Genomic DNA, 19,951 nt, shown 5'->3' on the forward strand with positions numbered 1-19,951 from the left:
TTAGGGTTTTCAATTTTCTTTTTCTGAAGCCATTCACTCAACCCTGTGGTTCTAGGAGCCACAGCGGCCCTCCTATGGATCCCTCTTAAATGACTCTTCATGTTTCAGTTCCTCTCCTAAAATCCATTTGTCTTGAAAATACTCATGTTTACTCAAAGATGTTGTTTGGGTTCTTGGTCATTTTTTCCCTCCTTTTTCCACTGATTTTCTGTCCATCCCGTTCCTCCCGATGACACGGCTGTGCATGTGCACCGGAGGTTCCCAACGCACACGCGCCTAGCCACAGGGCTGCGGCCTCAACCGTGCTTTCTTCCCTGTGGGGAAGGTCAGGGGACCGGAAGGGAGAGAGGAGCTCAGAGGGTGGGGGGGAGAGGAGAGGAACTTGGGGGAGAGGAGAGGAACTTGGGGGAGAGGAGCTCAGAGAGGGGAGAGGAGAAAGGATCGGAGAGGAGAGTGGGTTGGCGAAGGAGAGGACAGGGGATCAGAGGGGAAAGAGGACAGGGGGACGGAGGGGGGAGAGAGTATCAGAGGGGAAAGAGAAGAGGGGATCAGAGGGGAAAGAGGAGAGAGGATTGGGGGGGCGGACAGAGGATCAGAGGGGGAAGGACAGAGGATTGGAGGGGGGAGAGGACGGGGGAGAGGAGAGAGGATCGGAGGGGGGAGAAGAGAGAGGATCGGAGGGGGGAGAAGAGAGAGGATCGGAGGGGGGAGAAGAGAGAGGATCGGAGGGGGGAGAAGAGAGAGGATCGGAGTGGGGAGAAGAGAGAGGATCGGAGTGGGGAGAAGAGAGAGGATCGGAGGGGGGAGAAGAGAGAGGATCGGAGGGGGGAGAAGAGAAAGGATCGGAGGGGGGAGAAGAGAGAGGATCGGAGGGGGGAGAAGAGAGAGGATCGGAGGGGGGAGAAGAGAGAGGATCGGAGTGGGGAGAGGAGAGGGGATCGGAGTGGGGAGAGGAGAGGGGATCGGAGGGGGGAGGACAGAGGATCGGAGGGGGGAGGACAGAGGATCAGGAGGGGGAGGACAGAGGATCAGGAGGGGGGAGGACAGAGGATCGGAGGGGGGAGGACAGAGGATCGGAGGGGGGAGGACAGAGGATCGGAGGGGGGAGGACAGAGGATCGGAGGGGGGAGGACAGAGGATCGGAGGGGGGAGGACAGAGGATCGGAGGGGGGAGGACAGAGGATCGGAGGGGGGAGGACAGAGGATCGGAGGGGGGAGGACAGAGGATCGGAGGGGGGAGGACAGAGGATCGGAGGGGGGAGGACAGAGGATCGGAGGGGGGAGGACAGAGGATCGGAGGGGGGAGGACAGAGGGGGGAGGACAGAGGATCGGAGGGGGGAGGACAGAGGATCGGAGGGGGGAGGACAGAGGATCGGAGGGGGGAGGACAGAGGATCGGAGGGGGGAGGACAGAGGATCGGAGGGGGAGAGGTGAGAAGGTCATGAGCTCGGGGTGAGGGGGTGGGAAGGTCAGGAACTCGGAGGGAGAAGGTCAGGAACTTGTTCCTTAAAGTTTTAGTCTTGACCTTGAGGCCTTCATTCTGAATTAAAGAATTTTTATCACTTCCAGAAGGGAAAAATACATAAAACTCCAAAGAAGTAACTAGCCCACTAATTAGAGTGTGAAGTCTTTTATTTTACCAGCCAAGGACAACTATAAATACAATTGCAGAACACTAGATAACAGAGGATTTTCACAAAGCTAACTACAGCTCCACTATCTGTAGGCTGCCTGACAAGACTGATTCAAGTACACATTACAGGGTTGTCTACAGCAGGCAGGATCAAATTACACATTCCAGACAACCTGTTGGGTGTGTCTTGTCCTCAAAGGGGACCAATCAGAAATATGGTATAACCCACTTGTGTTGCTAATAAACGCAGCCAGTGCCCTTTTAATTAGTTCCCATTCATGCTAATTTTGGATCCTGGAGGCTGATTTAAAAAAGAAATACATTCAGATGCAGTTTGATCCAAATGAGGTTTAAGCAGTTGTGCAACACACAGTTGGTGTCATCATCATGTGACACCCTGATTGATTGCAATTGGTGCCCACTCTGGTGTTGGGTGCCAACTGGAAGATGATTGAGCCAGAAGAAAAAAAATCAGGTTACTGCTGTGCATCCATCTGGCACTGAGTTTACACAGGCTTGGAGCCCTCCTGATTGTCATGCAGACTGATCTGAATGCCCACCTCTAAGCTTCCATGTGGCATCGCTCACTGAAACTCCTATCGGTAACAGCAACAGAGAGGCTCCCTGCCAAGGAAGGGAAAGCTGAAATCGTAGGTCTCCACAGGGCCATAAAACAGAACTGGAGATGGGAGATTTTTAAGTTATTTTGAACACTGCTTGGGTTTGGGGATATGGGGGAGGGGTGTTTTATATTAAAAGTACTTCCCCTGCTACAGTTTCCTCCTTTAGTATCTCTAATTCTGGCCACTTGAACATCCATGATTTTAATCGCTCCGGGCCTTCAGCTGCCTAGGCCCTAAGCTCTGGAATTCCCTCCCTAATCTTCTCCGCCTCTCTACCTCTCCTCCTTTTAAGAAGCTCCTTAAAACCTACCTCTTTGACCTCCGCCCTAATATCTCCTTGTGTGGCTCAGTGTTACATTTTGTTTGATAATCGCTCCTGTGAAGCGCCCTGGGATGTTTTACTACATTTAAAGGCGCTATATAAGTACAAGTTGTTGTTGTTGCTGTCGGTACCTATAGCTATCCTCCAATCCTGCTTTACCTTGCTGCGTTTCTGTTTTCAGGGTCGTTGCTATGGTGGCAGATGTCAAACCAGAGACGGGCAGTGCAATTACATCTGGGGTCATAGTAAGTAAGCTTGCTCACTACCCATCGATTAAAGAGGAGGGAATCCAATCAGTTCCTGTCTGGATCTCCTTTCAGTATTGAACTAAGTAAAGCAAATGGATAGTATGTATTAATAAAAGGAGACAAAAAGACAATGGCCCAGAAATTCGGGTCGGGGGCTTCCTGCGGGTGCAAGCCCCCGACCTGCACTTACCTAGCGCGCCGGCCGTTGTGCTGTGGGCCCCCGTGGAATTCCGATCCGGGGCCTGCTCCAGCTGCCGGCGCGCAGTGCTTGCGTATCCCAGGGGCGCAGTTAGTTTGATGCGTCCCCTGGGATCACGTGGGCCATGGGGAGCCAATCGGAGCAGGGAAATGCCCACTCATAAGTTTGACAGGAAGAGCTGTCAAAACTTAGAAATACTACGGGCCCCAAAACATCACTAAATCTTCAAATAAATTTTTGAAAACATCACATTTTTTAAATAAACTATAAATTACATGAAATAACTATTTTAAAGAATAATTTAAATTTTTGAAAAAAATAATGTTATTTTCTAATGGGGCTAAAAATAAACTTAAGTATTTAAAAATAATAAACCTGTGGAAATTTTTTTTTAATTTTAATTAATTCACCACTTACCTTGTAAAAAGCAGGCCTTACTTTTTACATGTCTAACTTCTGCAGACTTACCCTCCCGGGAAAACCTGCAAAAAAAACCTAAGTTCGATGCGCACGCGCAGCCTCTCCCGCGCACGCGTTCGAACTCTGAACCCCTTCTTTCAGGGAACGGAAGTGCCGATTACCCGCGCATGAGCAGTGCATGCAGGAAACCGGCACTTCCATTGGGCCTACGGGTGAGTACCCCGTGCGTACTCACCCGTGGAGACCTGAATTTCTGGGCCAATGATTAATTTCATAATTTTATAGAAAATAATAGGAATACTTTTAATTTGTGGCTACCATTTTATGAAACTTTTTGAAAGATTTTATTGTGTGGAATATTTGAGTTTTGTTAAGCAATGAATGTTGGCTCTGCAATCACGGAATGTATCACACAAAGTGGAGGAAGTAGTCAAAGTTTGCCTAGTAACCAATTGCGAAACATTGTCTTTGGGTAAAACTGTTCCAAACTCCGTTCCAAACGACTTCACTCAAGATGTGCATCCCTCCCCGATTTCTACACCCCAGCACCTGCCCATCCCCAACGGGACAGCGAGCCCCAACCCACAGGAGATCTACTAGCGTTTATATTTTTTAAATTACATCCACAGCACGTTACATCTATCACACTTGGCGTGCCATGCTTTAGGCGTCACACCTCACAAATTTCTGTGTCACACTTGGACCTGGTTCAATTTTCATATTCATAACACATCAATAAATCATAACCAGATAGGTAGGAAACGTACCAATTGAAAGCAGAGAAGACGGGTATCATAAACTGCTAAGAACACACAAAATCAACCAATCAACTATGACCAGCCAGCTAAAGCTAACAATAAAATAAACAAATGAAGCGCCGATGAATTTGCTCTAAATATATTTCGAAAACCCTATTTATACATTTTCCCGGATCCAACCGGAAGAGGATTTACATCATTGCTGCTGGGAGATGTCTTGCATTACAAACTTTTCTTTTTGATTCATTCATTGTTGGCAAGGCTGGCATTTATTGCCCATCCCTAATTGCCCCTTGAGAAGGTGGCGGTGAGCTGCCTTCTTGAACCGCTGCAGTCCGTGTGGTGAAGGTGCTCCCACAGTGCTGACTTTTTCATAGACAGTTGTGTACAACTGAGTGACTTGTGAGGCCATTTCAGAGGGCAGTTAAGAGTCAACCACATTGCTGTGAGTCTGGAGTCACATATCGGCCAGACCGGGTAAGGACAGCAGATTTCCTTCCCTAAAGGGCATTAGTGAACCAGATGGGTTTATAATGACAATCCAGTAGTTTCATGGTTACCATTACTGACACTAGCTTTTTAATTCCCCAGCTGCTGTGGTGGGATTTGAACTCGCATCTACTGAATGAAGATCATTAGTCCAGGCCTCTGGAATGCTAGTCCAGTAACATAACCACTATGTTGCCGTACCCCATATTTCTGAACACTCTCAGTGGGGCTATGTACAACGTTCCCTGGATCTCTGCCCGGCTTTTCCATTGTTAAATTTCATGCATGTGCGAAACTGTGAATGGGCCACGCAGCCCTTTAAAGGGGCCGCACACGGGGAACATTGGCTATGCATTCCTCCCAGCATTCCTTGACTCTGCAGCAATATAACCTCTGACTCCCCATGAGCAATGCCACGAAAGATGTGCTGGTAATTTTTTTAAAAATTGAAGCTCATTAACACAAATCCTTCTTTCTGTCCCAGTGTCCCACCCCCCCCCCCCCCCCCCCCAACACTGGTTATTAAAATGTGTTGTCCTAGCAGCGAGTATAAGCACAGTGGAGCTAAGGAAATACAGGAAACTTTGGTTTATCCGGAGGTTAACTGTCCGGAATGCTCGATCCACCGGCAAAAATCAGGAGCCGTTTCGTTAGGTTTTTTTTCTTTTCGTTGCTTTTTTTTCACCAGTCAGGCTCTGCAAGGTCTCGCTGAAGCAGTTGCTAAGCTACAGAGACACTTGCAAGGTACAGCCGACTGTTTAGAAGCTGTTGCTAAGCAACAGGTTTTGTTGCCAGATACGGAGCAAGCTCCGTATGTTTCAACATTAGCGCTGGTTTGTCCGGCAGTTTTGATGGGACGGCAACAGCTCGGTCCCGTCGGTGCCGGATATCACAAAGTTTCCTGTACTTTGAAGTCAAGTGGAAAAAAATAGAAAACGAAACATTTGCTTTTTGTTTAAGGTTCTGCGGATCGCTTCTGTTATGAAAAGCTGAATGTTGAAGGGACTGAAAAGGGAAACTGTGGCAAAGCGGACCAAAACTGGCTTCAGTGCAGCAAGCAGTAAGTAGCAACCATTCGGCCAATCTCACTGACGTGCAGTGGCCTTTTATGATTTATTTTTTTGCTTTTGCTGCACTACTGTTCTCGTCAGTTTGTGTTTCTTCCTTTTTCTTTTACGTACTTGTGTTTGTGTCTGTGCATCCAGGACAAGAGAAGGCCAACAGATCCAAACCAGCTCACACACATCCCCCCCCCCCCCCAATCCTTCGGCTGATTCCATCCCAATGTAGCAACTGTAGCTAACCCTCCAGCTCCCGGGAGAGGCAATAAAACGAGACCTGTAGCCAACTGAGGATCCTCTATCAACAAAATTCTCCAAGCCCTAGGTGGTCCCAAAAACCATTAATTCTTCACCAGAATGATTTGCTCTCACCTTTCACATACTGTAACCACCTCTTTTTCCAGAAGGTCCATCTATTGCCTTCTTGTAAGGAATTAGTCTTCACTCCCTCCTTCGGAATCTTGCTCCACAAGCCAATCGTCCTCTGGAAAAAGTAAAACTTCCAACACCTGACCTTACTCCCTGCATCCTCGGTTTATACAGGTGCTCCCCTCGTTCCACCTACCGAGGCAGGCTTTCCTTTTATTGCATATTAATTTAAATATTACTGGTGTTTTATCCTATGTGCAGCATCCCAAGTGCAATAGGAGAATATCTGGCCCACTATCCACTTCCCTGTTGTTCTCATCTTTCAATCATCTGGATCAAATTGCATCCACGTCTATTCATGCAGATCAGATTCTGAAGGTTCCAAGTACCAGTGTACTGCAGCTCACCAAAGTGCTTCCATTTTCAATGTCCCCCTTCTCTCCTGAAGACACTGCCTTTGTAGCGCTGCAATACCTGGCCCCAAGTATTCATTCTTAATGTGCAAGCCCATAATTGGTCCAAATCTTGCTGCAAAGATACCGGCGGGTTCACGATGCGTGCCATTACTAATGCGCATATCGGCCAGCGAGTTCAGGTGAAGAAGGGATAAGCCGCGAGTTGAGAATCGCCATAACTTGCTGGTCGATTTACACTGCTCCGCCGTTAGCTTCGCGCAAATGGTGGCTCACCCTCGACCTCCCCGTTATCTTTAAGAGCTTGCTTGATTTACACATTAAACTCGCTGCCCGATTTTAGAGCTGGTACTTAATACTGTAAGTACCCTTTTAATGACATGATAATTGTTAATGCAATGCCAATCAACCTCTCTTGATCCAGAAAGGGAACAAATTAAACTGTTGAGTCTCATTTCTGCATGTAGTAAATTGTTGTTGGAGATTTTAAAATGTCAAATTTTACATTTTTACACTTTTTTCTTACTTTTCCCTTCTGTATCTTTTCTCTCTCTCAATCCAATTTTTATTTCCCTCTCTTTATTTCTCTTTCTGTACCTGATTTGACTGTAATTCACCCTCCTTCTCCATCGTTTCTGTTTCTTAATTCTTAAATCTCATCGCTTAAGGAGATATAGTGCTGGTCCTGTCGTTCACTAATGTCCCAGATGCCCCGTTGCCCTCGCTGCGCAAAAACCTATTGAGCTGAAGGTTGCAGGAAAAAGTCTGACTAACCGCGCAAGCCGCGAGACGCCCTGCTCCAACAAGATTTGGGCCAGTGATTTTCAGGAGGCTGTGCATGACAGCCGACCTCAATCAAGTCTCGTCCAACATCTTTCCAGCAGGGGTTTCATGTTTGTTTATCGAGACCTCCTCTGCAATTGTCTTGTCTGAAATGACAGAATTTGTTGTGTGTTGTTACCTAGGCTCTGTGAAATTTCAAAAACAATTTTTTACGAAAAGCACAATTTGGCTGATATTGGGAATGTTTTCCGCTGTGTTTAGTTGTATAGTGAACTCTGCCTTTCTACATTGATTTAGGATAATTTAATACACATGTGCATGATTAGTCACTGGCTGAAAGTACCATCTTGAATGTTAATTGGGATTTCTTTCAAAGGTTAGTAACTGAATTCTCCCTGTTTTATGTAGGGATGTTCTTTGTGGTTATCTTTTTTGTTCCAATATCACTCAGCCTCCAAGACATGGGGACCTCAATGGGGACATTACCAGCATGGTTTTATACCATCAAAACAAGTACATGGATTGCAGGTAACAATCCGACTCCACTGACTTAAGTAACAAGTACAGTGATCCAGTGACAGTGCTGAACATTAAACGCAATTATTTTAAGACACAGTAACTGAGCAAGGTTCATGTCGTTTGACCTTCCATAACCAAAAAAAACAGTTGGTAGAATTTCCGAAAGCCCCTCTCAAAGAATGCTAAAGGATCATTAGCTAGATTTATTGCCTATGATATTTTGTGGTTTCACATGATGGGAAAAGCTTATAATGGGATGTCTAGTTTGGCTCTCCATTCGATGTCCTCCTGAGATGCCGAGTGGAGAAATGAGGTGCCTCCCACAACAGATCTCAGTGGGCAGGTTGATGTGATGTGTTCCATGGTCTGGGACTCATGGTCACAGTCACACTCCGGGTCGTCCCTCATCTTCCACTTATGGAGCGGGTGGCCGCATCGTCCGTGCCCTGTGCGGATTGGGTTGAGCGCCGTCCATTGTCTTCGAGGGCGGTCGAAGCCAGGAACCTCTGCTGTTGGGTCAGTGATGAGGTGTCGGTTCTTTATGTTGCGTGTGTCCCACGGTTCCGTCCATCTGGATAGTGGGTCGACACCAGCTGCATGAATATTGGCAGCTGTTTCCCAGAATGGCCAGCGTGATTTTAAGTGCCTTTGATATTATTATAACCTATGAACTCATACTGGGCACTGTGGCACGTAGAAAGCTAGCACGCACTTGTCATTCTGTTTGCAGATTGTTTTAAATAAAAATTTCTCCAAAGAGAAGAAAATATAGCTGAAAGAGTTTTTAGATCAGATTGTCTGTGCTACTGTTATCAAGATCAGAGATAACATTTTATAAAGAAATAACAAACTAGTCAACTAATATTTTTCAAACTAAATCAATATTCTGGTTAAAAGTTTGCTTTGTTCTAAACAGAAGCTTCTCAGATATATTTGTGCCAAGATTATTTTGTGTTTCCTCAAAATAGTGTGACACTTCGAAAAAGAAAGGAAGACTTGCATTTCTGTAGCGTCTTTCACGACCAGCAGACGTCTCAAAGCGCTTTACAGCCAATGAAGTGCAGTCACTGTTGTAATGTGGGAAACGTGGCAGCCAATTTGCGCACAGCAAGCTCCCACAAACAGCAATCTGTTTTTGTTATGTTGGTTGAGGGATAAATATTGGCCCCAGGACACCGGGGATAACTCCCCTACTCTTCTTCGAAATAGTACCATGGGATCTTTTACGTCCACCTGAGGGAGCAGACGGGACCTCGGTTTAGCGTCTCATCCGAAAGACGGCACCTACAACAGTGCAGCACTCCCTCAGCACTGCACTGGGAGTGTCAACCTAAGCTTTATGTGCTCAAGTCCCTGGAGTGGGATTTGAACCCACAACCTTCTGACTCAGAGGCGAGGGTGCTACCAACTGAGCCACAGGCTGACACAGCTGAACCTTGCTTCTGCATTCATTTAAAAAAGTGTTTTAAATTCATTCATGGGATGTGGACGTCGCCGGCAAAGCCCATCCCTAATTGCCCTCGAGAAGGTGGTGGTGAGCCGCCATCTTGAATACAACCGAGTGGCTTGCTAGGCCATTTCAGAGGGGCTGTGGGGCTGGAGTCACATATAGGCCAGACCGGGTAAGGGTGGCAGATTTCCTTCCTGAAAAGACACTAGTGAACGAGATGGGTTTTTACAGCAATCCAGTAGTTTCATGGTCACCATTACTGATACTAGCTTTTTAATTCCAGATTTATTTAACTGAAATTAAATTCCCTAACTGCTGTGGTGGGATTTGAATTCATGCCTTCTGGATCATTGGTCTAGGCTTCTTGGATTATTAGTCCAGTAACATAACCACTATGCTACCGCACCCCGGAGCAACAGCTTAATCTTAGGTGTGACTCTTGCAATGGCTCAGCTGATTGGGGCAGCAAGAAGCTGCACCTTACACTGGAAAGGTCTCAGCTTTGAGATCTCGGCTTTGATGACTCGCCGATGCTCAGTTAGCTGCTCTCAACCGGTTGTGGCGCTCCAATTTGTCTCGTTGGCCCTGGGTTCGGGAGGGAGTAGTTGCCCAGGTTCCCACTTCTGATCACTCTCCAGCAATCCCTGCTTGAAATGCAGGTGTGTGGACCACAGTTGGCTCAGCTGTGATGCTCTACGTGGTTGAATAGCCGGCTGAAACGCCGTGCCCGGAATCACAAAAGAAAGTTGGGCATTTGGGTGAGGAGGACATCTTGAATCCATAGCATCAGACCCCAGGCCTTCAGGAGAGGAGGGGAAAAAGTGGCAGGGATCTTTTTAAGAAGTCTACACTTAATTTACTGCAATCAAAAAGGGGTAAAACAGCATTGTGCGGTGTTAAAGCGCAATTGCATTGTTCTCAGGGGAGGCCATGTTGTGCTGGATGACGGTACCAGTCTTGGTTATGTAGAAGACGGGACTCCCTGTGGACCCAACATGATGTGTCTTGATCACAAATGCCTACCGATGCAAGCTTTTAACCTGAGCTCCTGCCCACAGAGCACAAATGGAGAAGTCTGCTTTCACCATGGGGTGAGTTCATTGGAATTTCCAGCAATATAGAATGTGTACGTCCTGCCAAAATGTTGCATGTTAGTAGAATATGAAAGCCTCTACACGTCGCATGCAGACGAGATCTGGAGACGTACACAAATTGGCCAGACATAAACTGTGTCGGCGGACCCTGTCTTCAAAGGAGAAAATCTTAGATTGTTTGCTCATGTTACACGGGTTACGAACATACAAAACTGACGGGCAGGAGAAAACCAGCTGGTCCGTCAAGCCTGCCCCACACCATGATGGCCGGAGCATCTTTACTGGACACTTCCTCTCTCCCTCCCTTTCACCCCCTCCTTCCCAGCAGCCATGTAATCTCTTTCTTGATCTCCTACTCTATAAATCTTAATTAGGAAATACACGAGACAATCCACCGTCCCCAAGTGATAATACTTTGTAATTTTACAATAACTGTGCTTCTTTGCCCATGAGATTGAAGCGTAGACATTCAGCATTCCTCCCTTTGTGGAGGGTAAATTTGCACCTGTCCTTCGTTCCAAAACATCCAGCTTTGTCCTCATTATACCAGTCCCAGGCCTGCCTGCAGCCCCTTCTCATTCCCATCTCCATCCTTAGCCAGAGATCCAATACATGGGCCAAACGTCTGCATGCCGCCATCCCACGAAACCGAAAAACCCGGCACCCTCCTTCCATTTGATGGGCGGGGGGACAGCCCAGCCCTAGAGAAACCTTTTCTCTGAACCCAATACCAAGGAAGGGGGGGGGGGGGGGGGGGTGGAGGCCGACATAAAAAATTCTTATGTTTTTAAAAGTCGCCCTCATCATCTGAGTCCCGGCCGCTTCCCAAGCCTGGACCATCCCCTCCCATGGTGGGGTCCACTTGCACCCTGTTCAAGGCCGATACGTTTAAGGTCAGACATACGCCGGGTTTTATTATGGACCAAGGATGCGGGAACTCCGCATCCGCATCAATGACCAAGTAAGGGGCAGACAGAGGCTCCGCTCCTTACAAGGCTAGCTGGGACTTGGAATATTGTGGCCATTCTGTTGAAGTCTCCACTACAACTGCTCCACCTCCCCATCCAACATGCCCATAGGAACGGGAGGAGGCCATTCAACCCCCCTCGAGCCTAATCACAATTCAGTCAGGTCATGGCTGATCTGTACCTCGACTCTATTTACCCGCCTTTGCTCCCTTGTTAACCTTACCTAACAAAAATCTATCAATCTCAGTCCTAAAAATTTTAATTGGCCTAGCATCCACAGACTTTTACGGAAGCGAGTTCCAGATTTCCACCAACCTCTGGGGGGAAAAGTGCTTCCTGATTTCACTCCTGAAATGATGCCCCACCTGGTTCTGGACCCTCTCACCAGAAGAACTAGTTTCTCTGTCTCTACCCTATTGAATCCCTTTATATTTTAAACACCTCGATTAGATCACCCCTCAACTGGCCAAACTGAAAGGAATACAAGCCAAGTTTGTGCAACTTGTCCTCTTAATTTAACCCTTTAAGCCCTGGTATCATTCTGGTGAATCTACTTCTCCTTCCTGAGTTGTGGTGCCAAAAACTGAACTCACTACTCCAGATGGGACTCTGTCCAACTGAAGCATAATTTCCTCCCCTTTGTAATCCAGTGAAGTTTTTTTATTTAAACACACAATTCAATCTGGAATGTCTGATTTCTTCATTTAAAAGAATGAAAGTAAACACACAGCAGTAATGAAGGAAAGCTGGCAAATATTCCCAGGACATTTCTGGCCCTTCGACCTGTCTGAACAGTGAACTGATTAGTTTGACCTCTATCCAGTTCCGAGCAGGGTAACCTATACCGATCTACAGAACACACATTTTAAGTTTTTACCCGGCTCCTCTTTGCATTTGGAGGTTGGGGGCCAGGAGGAGGATCCGAAGCACAAATCCGTACAGCCGCCCTGCACAAACTTCATTTACCAGCCCTATCGCTACTTTTATACTGAGCACTAGGAAGCTGGGAGAGGGTCACCACAGACCTGTGACCTCCGAGCACAGCTCTCTTTTGTACGGTACTCCCATTGAGGACAGGGGAGTCTACAGGTGGGAAGGAGATGGCTAACTTCCACACCTCCAAAGGCCACTCCAGGGCACCTGAGAAACCCAACACAGGTGCGGAATCCAGCATAGTGAGACTTGCTGGTGCACCGATATCGCTGTGCGGACTCAAACACTAAAGTCAGTACTTAGAACATGTTCTGCTCTGTGTTGGACCTCTGCCAACTGTTTGTTATATTAATACCACCTTTATATAGCGGGCATGGAAAGCAGGCTTGAGCAAATTTTCACATTCACCTGTAATTGGTGCTTAACAAGCCCTTTGGGCCTCGATTTTAATTCAGAAGAAACAGGAGCAGGAGTAGGCCATTTGGCCCTTCGAGCCTGCCCCGCCAGGGGTGGGATCGGCCCATGCGGTGGACCGGAGACATCTTCACTGCTAGGCCTCACTTCCAAATTCAGGCGGCAGGAGGCCGTCCTCTTCTGGCCCTTGATCCAGTTCCCGGCAGGTTTGCTCTGGCGGGGGGAGCCACCACTGCTTCTCCCGCTCAGGCCTCGAGTTAAAATAGCGGATCTGGCCCTGATGGCATCATCGGAGCCTGATCTGCATATTTAAAGAGGACCCCGCCGCCGATTTAAAATTGCAGTCAGTCAGCTCGGTGTGGAAAAGGAGTGGGTTAGTACCCTGCTCCATTTTAGCTTCCCCCTACCTGGTTTCCACCAGACAGTTGGAGGGGAGAGTTGAAATTGAGGCCTTATTAAACCAAAAATGGTCTGAGTTTTAACATGTTCCAAATCATTCCCCAAAATATTTTTTAAAAAGTGGGCAAAATTGTTAACACATCAAACAGCTACACATTAACACACCCTCATCCACATGTGTTGGCACTAATATACAGAAGACGTGTATCCACTTAGTGTTTTTAGTGCAAGTTTAGGGCGAATAAAACGACAAATTTTATTTGTAACCTTAGGGCTGGATTTTGCCAATGGGGAGCTTTTGGAGGCGGGACTCCCACTTGTCGGGTTTCAGTCCCGCCTCCATCAGCTTCTGGCCAACCCACGCTATTTTCCCTTGATTGACCTGGTTAACCCACCCAGCAGGCTCAGCAGGCCAATTAAGGAAAAGCTGGTTACAGAGAACCGAGAAAATTTTTGACAGATGAATTGTCATCGTTTGACAGCTCTGTGAAGCTGTCAAACACTGACATTCTCTGTAGTTTGATGAGTTCTTGAATTCAAGACCTCATCAAACCTCTTTCTTTAGCAGAAATTTGATGGTTGATGCAACGGCCATCTGTCATCTCTGCCGCGGAGGTGCAATACCCACCGATTGAAGCTTGCAGGAAGAAACAAAGGTAAATAAACTTTTACTAACACTTTCCACTCACCTCACATACTTACCTCTCCACACTTGCACCCATCACTTACCTTCACAGCGCACTTTTGCACCCCTCCAACCCCCGCAGACCCACTACTCGCCTCGGTGACCCTGGCGGGGTTCGGAGCCTTCAGGAAGTCCGCACTTGTGTGGGTAAAATGGGGATAATCCTTTTATCTGCCTGTTTGTTAACTACCTGTTAACAGGCAGTTAAGTGGCTATAATCCCCTTCCTGCCTCCAAGGAGACGGGACCCGGCGTGGGTCGGCTACCCGCCTCCTGGGAAGATGGCACGGAGGCGGGATGGGCACCCGCCCCCAGATTCTGCCATTTTCCTGGCAGTCCAGCCTCCGAACCCGCCTCCCCAGGGCTGGCAAGATCGTGCCGCATGTGTCATAGTCACCTCCATTTAATATGTTGATTAACAACCAATTCAGACTGATTATAAAAGTGATTAAAAATATATATATGGAAGGTTGTAAAATGTATTGCAAGCGTGATTAGCTGTATGCTACTTTTAGATGTGATCTGAGGGGGTGGGAGGGGGAGTTGTTTATTGAATGGAACGGTCATGTCATTTTACTGTATGTTTGCATTCTACTATTAGGTGTGCAGCAATGAGGCGAAATGTATATGTGTCCGTGACTGGACAGGGAAGGACTGCAGCGTTTATGACCCGTACCCGGAACCAAGTCCAACAGGGAATACGGATGGACAGTACAAGGGTTTGTCTGCACCCCCTTTACAGTTCTCAGAGTTTATAAAAATCCACCCCTTGCTTAAAATAGATTGTACAAGAAGCAGTGTGTAAATGTAGACGCGCGAAACCTAAACACCTCCTCTTCATATTATAAAGTCGTGGTTGCCGTTGCTGAATGAATGGCTGCCATCACAATGGGATCTTTTAGCTTCCATCAAAATGCCGCTAATAAATATAGTGCAGAAACATTAATGTACTTCTTAAAAACAATTTTGCAAAATAGTTAACTGTAGCTAGAAATGCAATTATTCTTCGACAAATAAAAAGTGTGATTCATTTTTAGATCAGCACAGGTTTGGCCTTCATAGCGAGAGGATTCGAGTACAGGAGCAAGGATGTCTTGCTGCAGTTGTACAGGACCTTGGTGAGACCACACCTTGAGTATTGTGTGCAGTTTTGGTCGCCTTATCTGAGGAAGGATGTTCTTGCCATGGAGGGAGTGCAGCGAAGATTCACCAGACTGATACCTGGAATGGCAGGAATGACGTATGAGGAGAGATTGGGTCGATTGGGCTTATATTCGCTAGAGTTTAGAAGAATGAGAGGGGATCTCATTGAAACTTATAAAATTCTAACAGGACTAGACAGACTAGATGCAGGAAGGATATTCCCGATGGCGGGGGAGTCCAGAACCAGAGGTCACAGTCTAAAGATAAGGGGTAAGCCATTTAGGACAGAGATGAGGAATTTCTTCACCCAGAGAGTGGTGAACCTGTGGAATTCTCTACCACAGAAGGCAGTTGAGGCCAATTCATTAAATATATTCAAGAAGGAGTTAGATATATTTCTTAAGGCTAAAGGGATCAAGGGATATGGGGAGAAAGCAGGGACAGGGTACTGAATTTGGATGATCAGCCATGATCTCATTAAATGGCAGAGCAGGCTTGAGGGGCCGAATGGCCTACTCCTGCTCCTATCTTCTATGTTTCTATGAAACTTGAAACCAACGAGCCCTGTCCTCGGTGAAGTGGTTTGTTCATGTTCCTGAAGAAATCCAGAGGTATTAAATTATTAACTTGGCTTTGGCCGAGAAATAATTAAACTTGTAACAGTAAAGTTTTTCGCATTGGTTAGAAAAGTGCTATATAAGTAAACAATGAATGGCATCGAATTGGGAGAGGGAGACTTGGAAAGGAGCATGGGAGTGACTGTAGGCAAACCACTTTCAATGCCAGATAACGTGGCAAAGCAATTAAAAAAGCCAATAGAATGGAGGGATATATAGCCAGAGGAGTGGAGCACAAGTGGGTAACCTTCCGAGTTTGTCCTCCTAACAGGAAGCCATGCTCGCTGGCAGCAGGTATTGGAAAGCCATAGACAGTGGATGCCCGAATCTCCAATTTGTTGTCAGCACCAAGGCTCCATGCTGGGAGTATGAACTCAAGTCTCCAGAGATCAGGCACTGGTCAGAATACACGTGAACTACTGTATTCAGTTCTGATCTCTATACCAGAGGTAAAAACATACATACATTGGACAGGATACAGAGGAGTGGTCCAAGTTGGATCCCAAGTGTAAAGGAGCTGAGCTATGAGGAGAGATTAGAAAACTGGAGCTCTACAGTCTCGAAGAGGTTGTCCAAGGGGAACCTCACCTGAGCTATTTATAACCCAGGTAAACCTATAATATTGCCAGGAGTGTAAGACCAGAGAATGTAAATTTAAATTTCTGAAAAGTAAATTTAAGAGAGATATTAGGAAAAATATCTTTATTTGTTCATGGGATGTGAGCATCGCTGGCAATGCCAGCATTTATTGCCCATCCCTAAATGCCCTTGAGAAGGTGGTGGTGAGCTGTCTTCTTGAACTGTAGAGCACGGTTCAGATTCGACCACATTGCTGTGGGTCTGGAATCACATATAGGCCAGACCGGGTAAGGACGGCAGATTTCCTTCCCTAAAGGACATTAGTGAACCAGATGGGTTTTTACAACAATATCACTGAGACTAGGTTTTTATTCCAGATTTTATTTAAGTAACTGAATTTAAATTCCCCAGCTGCCGTGGTGGGATTTGAACTCACGTCTCTGGATCATTAGTCCAGGCCTCTGGACCGCGAGTCCAGTAACATAACCACTAAGCTACCGTACTCAACTGTTTGTAATAATTTGCCGCACAGGATGTTGGAGACAAAAATATTAGCGATATTTAAAATGGGTCCTAGAATGGCGAGCTCTAATGGGCAGCTGATCTCTTCTACTTGCCCTTTACACTTTTATATTTTCCGCATGCTTCACTTTGATAACTGGTAATGCTCTATATAATGTTTTTTGATATGAAGAATTGCCTGTTCTTGTAGATCCCAGTATGTTATACTGTAGACCCTAATATGTTTGCTTTAGTAATTAATTAGCATTGAATGGGTGACAGGATTTCTCCAGTATTTCACAGCAATTCATTCCTTCCTTCCACAAGATGAATTCGTAGTTACTAGGGCCCACAGGTTGCGCATAGAATTATTCCGAGTAAAAAATAAAGTAAAGGTGTATTAACTGACAATATGTGAAAAAACAGGCCGAGAAATTCCCTACCTTACCGCCGCCTGTTTGCGCTGTATTTCTGCCAAAAATGGCATCCGCCTCTCTTCCAGCACAGGGCATGGAAGCCACCATTTTGGTGAGCACTATAGCGCTGCCGTGGCCAGCGCTGGCCTCGTTAAAGCCCCGTTAAAGCGACAGCGCACCCAAAAAAAAATTAAAGGGAACATTGCCAGTGACCACAACCCCAATTCCCCTTTCAACATTAGCCCCACACCGTACCCTCCCTCTGTTACTGACCATCACAGCGTCCGCTTGGCCACGATGCTGAAATAAAAGCCACCGCAAAGCAAACGTTCCAATCCAACTTTATCCATGCATGCATCCAATATGACATCAAGAAATCAACTCATCACACTTGTGCATTCCCTTAGTGACTGTCTTGTGTGTGGCTTTGCCTATCCTAGTGATGTCATGCAGTGATACTCCAGTGGCTGCAGCATGGCTGGTGGAAGGCTGCTGACTTTCCATGGGGGATACTGCAGATGCCCTTGTTGGTCGACCTTGAGGAGCCAGTGGCTGGGTGTGTGAAATCGAGTGACGGTGTTTCTTCTTCTTCTTCACTCTCCTCTCCCTCCTCTTGTTGACCCACTGGCTGGGCAGGCTGGATTTCTTAGGTGTCTAAAATGAGGAAGGCACAAGGGTAGGGTTGTGGTGAGGGGAGGGCGGTAAAGCAAGAGGTGCACACTTACACTATGTGCAGCTTGTACATCAGAAGAGATTGTGGGATGAGGGGGAAGTGGAATGTGAGAAAGAGGATAACATATGAGGATACCGGCATCTTGTATCCTTTCAGCCCCGCCGCTGGCCAAGGACTCAGCCATGCCCCTGCCAAGAATGGCCTGCACCGTCTCCTCCAAGGTGTGAGGTGAAGCTAGGAATGGGAGGTGTGCCTCGTGTTTGGTAGAGATTGTTGGTAAATGAATGATGGGGGGGTGGGGGAAGGGGTCGTGCATTGAGCAGTCTGCGAGTCTAGTGGCGCAGTTAGTAGGAGACGGCTTTTGAAGATGCATTCACTGACTTTGACTATTGGTCTGAGGTCATGAAAATAATTTGGGCACTGGAGTCAGGTCCTGAGGGGCGACACTGCTGACAGTGACAGCCTCGGCGATCTGGTCCCACATCCTTCTTTCCAGAGGGCCTCCTGGCCGCCTGTGGGTAGACGACCTCTGTTTCACTTTTGACCCCCCTGCACAAAGCTGGAGTGCTGCGTGCGAGACCCTGGGTGCCCTATCCCTGGCCTGTTGAGCCAATTGTGTTAGTGCTGAAGCACTTTTACCATTTTTACATGCAGAAGGCAGTTCAGCTTTAAGAGCTGAAGACTGCCATTTTGGAATTATTTTTAGTGGGTTTTTTTCAGAAGGCAATTGCACTCTAAAGGCTAAAGAATGCCTATTTTTAAATGTTTTATTTTATTTTAGAAGGCTCGAGACTTTTTTAGAGGCTGTTTTTTAAAATGACAGCCTTGCTTTAAGAAAAGGCTGCCTCGTCCCAGGGACGCTGCGGCCACGCTACATTGGGCCTCCTGCTGAGCGCACAGCCTGAGCCAGCATGTTCCTAGCTAGGCTGTGCGCTCCAACCATTCTGATCAGCAGGCAGCACCAAAATGACGGCGCTGCCGGCGACCTTTTTACGGGCACGAGGTGGCACCGCCCGTTTTCGGGCCTTAGTGGGTTTTCAGGCCAGAGACTTTTCTATAATTTCATATCTTAGCAATATTTTATAGGGTATTTAGAGGAGGGGAGGCCTGCATGCGAGACTCGATGAAACCTTATGCGACCTTACAGGGGGCAAATCAGTCGGGGTTGCTGTTGTAAAGTGCACTTATGTGAATGTTGAGAGAGAATGGGGATGCTCCTGTGTTTGAATAGCTTGCCGACACTCAATGTTTAGGTTTACAGGTGAAGAAATGGCACTTGGGTGGGATACAGAAACACAACCAGTGCCCAGGGATCTTCACTCAAGCATCAGGCAAGAGAGGAAGGTAGAAAATATTAGGTGGAGATAAAATGGATCATATAAGGAAACGCAGACACTAGAACAAGAGGAGGTTATAAACTTCAAGAGGGTGATGGATATCTTTTCTAACATGGGGTAATTGAAATGCACGAGAGACAAAGCGGGATATGAAGGGAATGAAATTCGCTTGGGTGGTAGCCAGAGTTCCCTTTAATTCTTTTGGGGGGTGCACGGCCCCTTTAAGGGGCTGCGCGACCCATTCAAAAAAAGATTTTTTATTCATTCATGGAATGTGGGTGTCGCTGGCAAGGCAAGCATTTATTGCCCATCCCTAATTGCCCTTGAGAAGGTGGTGGTGAGCCGCCTTCTTGAACCGCTGCAGTCCGTGTGGTGAAGGTACTCCCACAGTGCAGTCAGGGAGGGAGTTCCAGGATTTTGATGATGAAGGATTGGCGATATACTTCTAAGTCAGGATGGTGTGTGACTTGGAGGGGATCTTGGAGGTGGTGGTGTTCCCATGTGCCTGCTGCCCTTGTCCTTCTAGGTGGAAGAGGTCGAGGGTTTGGGAGGCGCTGCCGAAAAAGCCTTGGCGAGTTGCTGCAGTGCATCTTGTAGATGGTACACACTGCAGTCACGGTACGCTGGTGGTGGAGGGAGTGAATGTTTATGGTGGTGGATGGGGTGCCAATCAAGCGGGCTGCTTTGTCCTGGATGGTGTCGAGCTTCTTGAATGTTGTTGGAGCTGCACTCATCCAGGCAAGTGCCGCACATGTGCGTTTTTTTCTGTTTAAAAGCCGGTGAGCCGACTGCGCAGGAGCTCCAGAGCGCTGCGCGGCTGCATGGCGACAGCAAATGGGGCCGAGTGTAAAATGAGCTGCCGATTTGCTATTGCTTGCTTTGCGGTACCGCCCAAGGCGAATCTC

General features: G+C 47.1%; 1 protein-coding gene across 3 annotated transcripts in view; it reads left to right on the plus strand.

Moving 5' to 3' along the window:
• Positions 1–19,951, plus strand: part of adam11 (ADAM metallopeptidase domain 11) — a 209,242-nt gene that overhangs the window by 169,829 nt on the left and 19,462 nt on the right. For all 3 annotated transcript variants that reach the window (XM_085966258.1, XM_085966257.1, XM_085966259.1), the window contains exons 20-24: positions 2,761–2,824; positions 5,654–5,753; positions 7,728–7,847; positions 10,211–10,379; positions 14,382–14,499. In XM_085966258.1, coding sequence (XP_085822384.1) covers positions 2,761–2,824; positions 5,654–5,753; positions 7,728–7,847; positions 10,211–10,379; positions 14,382–14,499 — 571 coding nt within the window. The remainder of the gene's footprint in view (positions 1–2,760; positions 2,825–5,653; positions 5,754–7,727; positions 7,848–10,210; positions 10,380–14,381; positions 14,500–19,951) is intronic.

This window comes from Somniosus microcephalus, chromosome 24 (assembly GCF_052327205.1).
Source record: "Somniosus microcephalus isolate GS21.2 chromosome 24, FLI_Smic_1.0, whole genome shotgun sequence".
Classification (NCBI taxonomy): domain Eukaryota; kingdom Metazoa; phylum Chordata; class Chondrichthyes; order Squaliformes; family Somniosidae; genus Somniosus; species Somniosus microcephalus.